Source organism: Coptis chinensis, chromosome 7, assembly GCF_015680905.1.
Source record: "Coptis chinensis isolate HL-2020 chromosome 7, ASM1568090v1, whole genome shotgun sequence".
NCBI classification, from domain to species: Eukaryota; Viridiplantae; Streptophyta; class Magnoliopsida; order Ranunculales; family Ranunculaceae; genus Coptis; species Coptis chinensis.
Window position 1 is genome coordinate 68900325 of NC_141462.1, and position 6662 is coordinate 68906986.

Below are 6662 nucleotides of genomic sequence, written 5' to 3' on the forward strand. Positions count from 1 at the left end.
TAGAGAGTAAGGTATTTTGCATGTAGTATTAGAATTTAAATAAAAATAAAAATAAAAATTGTAAGTATGATATTTTTTAGAAAAATGGAGTCTAGATAGAGAAGTTTTGCATTTCTCTCACTAGAAATCACATGAGATGGGCTTTTTTTAGTAACTTATCTACTTCTTAACGGATTTCTTTCTCAAGCTCCTTCTTTTAACTTCCTCTTTTGGCAAAAAAGAGAAGGAAAGTTTTCTTTCTTTCTGCGCATCCTCTACCCTCTGTCTACCCTGTCATCTACTCGTTCTAACTCCTCCTATTTTCTTATCTCTTTCATTTGATCTTTCTTTCTTGGCTAGTATTTTTTCTTATTCTGGTTTCGATGGCATCGGTTCCTTTCAGGTTTAGTAATGATAGGGAGCAAGCTTTCCAGTTGGGAATGGTGGGGAAACATCAAGACAAGGGGAATGAAGGAATAGGGCAGATAAACTCTTTGAAGATATTACGAATGAGGAGATTACTCATGCTTTGTTCTCTATGGAAGATTCTAAAGCTCCAGGACCTGATGGGTTCACAACCTTCTTTTTCAAAAATTCCTGGGGCATTGTGGAAGGTGATTTTTTGAGAGCAGCCAAAGCCATTTTCAGACTCAACAAAATCCATAAAGGTACAAATGCTACGTTTCTGTGCCTAGTTCCTAAAAAGCCTGTTGTCTCTCAAGTTGATGAATATAGACCAATTGCTTGTTGTAATATTACTTACAAATGCATTGCCAAGGTTCTTAGTAATAGGATGAAGCCTTATATGGATCAATTAATTGGTCTCAATCAACCAGCTTTCATCTCAGGGAGATGTATCCAAGACAACCTTCTATTGGCTCATGAACTTCTCAGGGGATATAATAGAAAACGTGGGCCACAAAGATGTACTATCAAAGTGGATATCCAAAAAGCTTATGACATGGTCAGCTGGGATTCTCTTATTCAGGTTCTCAGAAGATTCTAGTTTCCAAAGAATTTTATTTCATGGCTTTCTATGTGCTTCACTTCTTCGAGTTATTCTATCCTTGTCAATGGGAGCCCCTATGGCTACTTTGAAGGGAAAAGGGGGCTAAGGCAAGGTGACCCTTTGTCTCCGTATCTTTTTGTTCTGGTGATGGAAATTCTGGGGGGATTGCTCAAGCAAGGTTTACACTCCAAAATCATACTTCCTCATTCTAAATGCAAGAGACTTGATATTACTCACCTGAGTTTTGTTGATGATGTCCTATTGTTTTGCAAAGGGGAATCAGGGTCCATTGCAGCAGTAAAATCTGTTCTTGATTATTTCTTTTCTCTCACTGGACTGAAGATCAACATCCTGAAGACTACGATCCTTATAGGTAATATGTCAAGAGATGATGGGTTGGCTCTAGCAGGGTTCCTAGGCATTCAGCTGGTTACTCCCCCTATAAAATATTTGGGGCTACCTCTTTCTGTTGCTAGACTCAGTATCAAGGACTGTCTTCCTCTACTTGAGAGAATCACTGTCTGTATGTGTAATTGGAAGAATAGGTCCTTATCTTATGTGGGAAGGCTACAACTGATTCAATCTGTACTATCTTCATTTCACATTTACTGGGCAAAGACTTTCATCCTTCCTGTGGGTGAGTATTATTGATCCTAGGGTTTGGAACAAAGCGGCTTATTGTGGGTTGGTGTTCAAGGTAGCCAGTAAAGAGGAAACCCTCTGGAGAAAATGGACTTGGGTGTATAACATTAGAGGGAAGCACTTCTGGACTATGAAGGTGCCTCTTGATTGCTTTTGGGTTTGGCGGTGTATTTTGAAACATAGGAAGATTGCCCATAAGTATGTCAAATACTTGGTGTCAAATAGGGAAGGAACAAGTTTATGGCATGATCCTTGGCTGTCATCAAAGTTACTTATCCATGATTCCCAAGCTAAAAATCTTCTGCTTGTTCCAGATATGGCTACAGCCAGTAGCTTTATTACAAATGGGGCATGGAATGAACTTGTTCACAATCTGGCAGAGGGTGAGTTAAAGTCGAATATTTTGCAGACTCCCATCAATGCGAATCTTGGTAAGGATTTGGTAGTATGGACAGTTACTAGCTCTGGTAAATTCTCTACAAAGTCTGCGTATATGGCTATCAAGAAAATGAGAGAGAATGTTAGCTGGTATAAAATGGTGTGGGCTAAGTACAATGTCCCAAAGCACTCGTTCATAACCTGGCAACTATTTGCTGGATGCCTTGCTACTCAAGATCAATTAATTCACAGAAAGGTTCTGTCTGTCTCTGAATGTTATCTTTGTGATGCCTACCCAGAAAATTCCAAACATCTCTTCTTCAATTGTGTCTTCTCTAAGAGGATATGGGCAATTGTTAAGGATAGGATGGGTTTAGGTGTTATAGTGCATGAGTCATTGTCAGAATGGAAGTTTCTACTGAGATTCACCTGAAACAACTCCATCACCAGCGAGATTGCAAGAACTATGATATGTGCTATGGTGTATGGGATCTAGAATGAACGCAATAGCAGGAGGTTCAGAGATAAAGCTCACTTTGCCGATTTGATTAGTTGACACATTATTGATTCTATGAGAACATACCTCCAACGAGTTATCAAAGAGACTATTGATGATTCCCTTGAGGCCAGAAGCATGACGGCAAGGCTTGGTATCGATTTAAAGGTAAGACAGAAAATTCCGGAATTGGTACAGTGGACTAAGCCTCCAGTTGATAGGGTCAAAATCAATGTGGATGGATCGATGAATGAAAGGGGAGCTGGGTATGGTGGGCTCTTGCAAAACCATGAAGGTACTCCTCTACTTATGTATATGGGCCATTATAACCTTCGCTCTGTGATTATTCAAGAGTTGAAAGGTATTGAGGCGGGACTGCTTGCTGCACTCAGTATGGATTGTTTCAAGGTTTTGTTAGAGTCGGATTCCATGAGAGCAGTCCAAGTGGTTAACAAAATGGAGGTCTGTCCTTGGTATTGCTTGGACCTGGTTGAGGCTATCTGGGGGCTCATGACCAAGTTTGCGTTGATTAGTATTTCCCATGTGTATTGGGAACGGAATAGAGCAGCTAACCTCTTAGCCAAAACAAGTTCTAATCAGGATAGTGTTTTAAACCAAGATGTAACCTTCTATAGTATTCCCCACTAATGTTTGATCTTAATGTAATAGAGGAGGAAGACGCTCAAGATAAGATGTATCAAAGAGTTTGAGTGAATACAGGTTGGGGTCTGCTGAACCCCTAATCGTTTCAAAAAAAAAAAAAAAAAAGGGTTGAAGCTGTAACAAACAGGGAATCTTATGCTAACATAGCTAAAGGCAGAATGAAGCAAACTATTGATGTCTCAACTCTTCCTATTCCGTCCAAGAAAGATGATAAGCTAGCTATAAAAATTCCTTTAAGTTCAATTGAAAGAGGTATAAAAGCATGCAAATACACTCTTATTGCTCGTATGGATTTGAAAACTCTTCATTTTGATACCATCAAATCGGTAGTCAGCACTGATTATTAGGGTCTAATGGGAAGTCTAAAGCTCTCTCCTTTGGGAAAAGGATATATATTTTTTCATCTTGATAATGTAGTTGATTATAACAAAATCTTCTTTGGGGGGACTTGGCATCTACAAGGACAACTGATAAGATTTATAAGGTGGTCTTCAAATTTTAACATAGACTCGCATAGACAAACTTCTGGTCTTGTGCAAGTCAAATTCCCAAGGTTAAGTTGCCATTTGAATACTGGGAGGTTGACATTCTTATGAGTATGGGTAGAGGCTTTGGTTGTCCTATTCGTGTTGAAATGAACTCTTTGGAGCAAACTAATGGCTATTATGCTAGTGTTCTTGTTGATATTGATCTGTCCAAACCCATACCATAGCAGATATCTATTGAAGTGCCGAAACTAGGAATAGAGTTTTGGCAAAAAGTTTAACTAGTTACTTTAACCAAGTTTTGTAATCAGTGTAAAATTGTTGGGCATCTAGTTTCAGAGTGTAGGCCGGCATCCAAATCTAGTGAGCAAGTATCCACTCCACAACAGGTAGTACTCAATGTAGCACATGCACAAGCCTTGAACAAAGGAAAGGAACCGATAGCACAAGATGCTCAGTCCCAAGATAATAATATAAGACTTTAATTTCTAACAGTCAAAGAAGAAGGCTACAAAGGAAGGAATCAAGTCACTGAATGGAGACATGTAGCATCAGCAGTGAACTCTGAACCAGCCACAGTATCAGTAGTCATCCCTGAAACAAGAAGGGTTCCAACATCAAATACTTAACAAATAGATGAAGATGTTTCCCTACATGATATAGCTACACAGACTGATCCTCTTCAACTAGAAGAAGCAGTAAAACTACTTCTAGTGTCTTTATTGGATAAGAATAACTCTCCTTGCAATAGGGTAATGCAAGTAGAGGCTGAACAGAATGGAAGTAGTGATATGATGATATGGAAGGAGCAAACTCAGAATTTAGAAAAGGCTGCTACAATAGAGGAGCAATCTTTAGTCCTTCATGACCTTGATATCAACATTAATGCTATAATGGAACATGAAATGGCTATGGCTTTTAACATGGAGGCTAGTAGGTTTCATTTGCTAACAGACATAAATGAAGAGGATGAGAATTCTGAATTGGAGGAGATGCAAGAGGAGATTGAGTTCTTTCATGACCAAGTCATTGAGAATTATGGTAAAGGATCTCTTGAAAGGATGTTGCAACAAAGAATAATGAAGATACATGATGATCTTCTAAACTAGAGAGAGGAGGAGGATGAAGTAACAAATGAGGAGGAATTCTTAAAAGCGAGAGAAGATCCAAAAGAGCACAGCCAGTTTGAATCTAACATCGAGGCAACTCTGGGATTACAGAGAAAAGAGGCTAGAGGTTCAAATGGAGATGTGGATTCGAGTCATACAATAGCTGTCCTGGGAACCATGTGCCCTACTACTGAGGGTACAAATGAAACATTGGGAAAGTTTGCGATAGATAGTCAGAAGCATCAGCAATCCACAAAGAGTTCATGGGCATATGTTTTAGGAAAGAAGACGATGGGGAAAGATGAGTTGGAATTTATGCCACCAACGGTAGAGAATGGGAAGCAAGTTATGCATATTAAAAGTGAGCAGTTCACTGAGTACAACAAGAAATTCGAGAACCTGATAATGGGATCTTTTGTTGGTAAAAGACTAAACTTTAATTATGTCAAGGAGATTGTTACCATAACATGGGTCTTGAAAGGGTTTTCGATGAAGCCATATAAGGATGCAATGTTTACATTCAAGTTTAATTGGAAGGAAGATAGAAGGAAATATTAGATATCGGATCATTTCATATTGCAAGCCAACTGTTTGTGGTAAGGCCATGGAAAGTGTTCGTGGAAGTTGAAACGAGAGAACTGAAAACAATACCAATATGGGTCATTGTCAAGGGGTTACCAATGGAGATGTGGAACAAATAAGGGTTCAGTCAAGTTGCAAGTGTTGTGTGCATACCAATGTTTACAGACAAGTTAACAGAGAACATGACGAGAACCAGTTATGCACGCATTTGTGTAGAAGTGGATACCAAGTGTGCATATATACCCAGAAGGCATTCCTGTAGTGCTTGATCAAAGAAGGGATTATAAAGTCTCTTTTGAATACAATTGAAGCCACCTCAATGTTCAGTTTATGAAGTACGTTCGACCATCTGGATCATAATTTCCCGAGGGGAGTTAGCGAACAAACAACCAATGCGGTATGGCTAAAGAAGGATAACAAAGTAGAGGAGGAGGGAAAGAATACAAGCACAGTTTGTAAGGAAAAAGGCGAAAGTGAGAAAGGAAAAGCTACTGAGGTACAAGAAGTACACACAGTGGAAGAAGTGGAGAAGAACAATATCCGTGAAATACAAATGGTTGAAGAAGAAAGGAAGTGGGAGACCCCAAAAAGGAAGCATACAATCAGAGCAAGAAACGATGGTGAAAATGAAAAGACAGGAGTATCAAATAGGAAGGAAGAGAGTAATGAGCAGAATCGAGAAAGAGTTCAGGGGAAAACGAAACAGAGTGAGCAGACAACCATCAGTAGGCCCAGAACTCATACAGTCCAAAACATTTCACGGGAGGTAATCAACACGAAGGAAGCAGCAGTAGTGCAAAGAGGAAAGAGGGAGCCAACAATGGCTCTCTGAAACATCCTCACCTCTTTAAATGATGAATGTGGTGTGCTGGAACATGCAAGGGTTCAATTAGAACTTTAAGCATAATGAGGTGAAGGAATTAGTTAGGAAGTATAATATTAATATTATGGCATTGGTGGAAACAAAAGTGAAGCAAGGAAACATGGATGCGGTGATTACCAAATGTTTTCCCGGTTGGGTAGCAGAACACAACTATGAGTTTAGTGATAAAGGAAGAATTTGGGTGGTATGGGATAAACAAGTATACATAGTGTCTAATGTAATCAAGAGTCTGCAAAGTGTCTCGATGGAAGTGATACTACATAATGGGAAGAATTTTATGCTCTCAGTTATCTATGCGAGCACAGACCTTTATATAAGGCAGCGACTATGGGATGAGCTAAGTAATTTTTCGTGTACTTTTCAAAAACCTTGGATGGTAATTGGAGACTTTAACTCAGTTCTACATTCACATGAGAGGGTAGGGGGGTTACCAACG

At 39.3% G+C, this 6662-nt stretch overlaps 1 protein-coding gene across 1 annotated transcript; it reads left to right on the forward strand.

The window, feature by feature from the left end:
* The first annotated feature begins 1760 nt into the window (after positions 1-1760).
* LOC147488571 (uncharacterized) lies at positions 1761-2441 on the forward strand. Its single transcript, XM_086574420.1, has one exon. The coding sequence runs from the start codon at positions 1761-1763 to the stop codon at positions 2439-2441; it is 681 nt and encodes a 226-aa protein (XP_086430546.1).
* Positions 2442-6662: the final 4221 nt, after the last annotated feature.

What these genes read in the sequence shown, in the direction of transcription:
- LOC147488571 (XM_086574420.1), top strand. Translation starts at nt 1,761, where the DNA reads ATGAAGGTGCCTCTTGATTGCTTTTGGGTTTGGCGGTGTATTTTGAAA.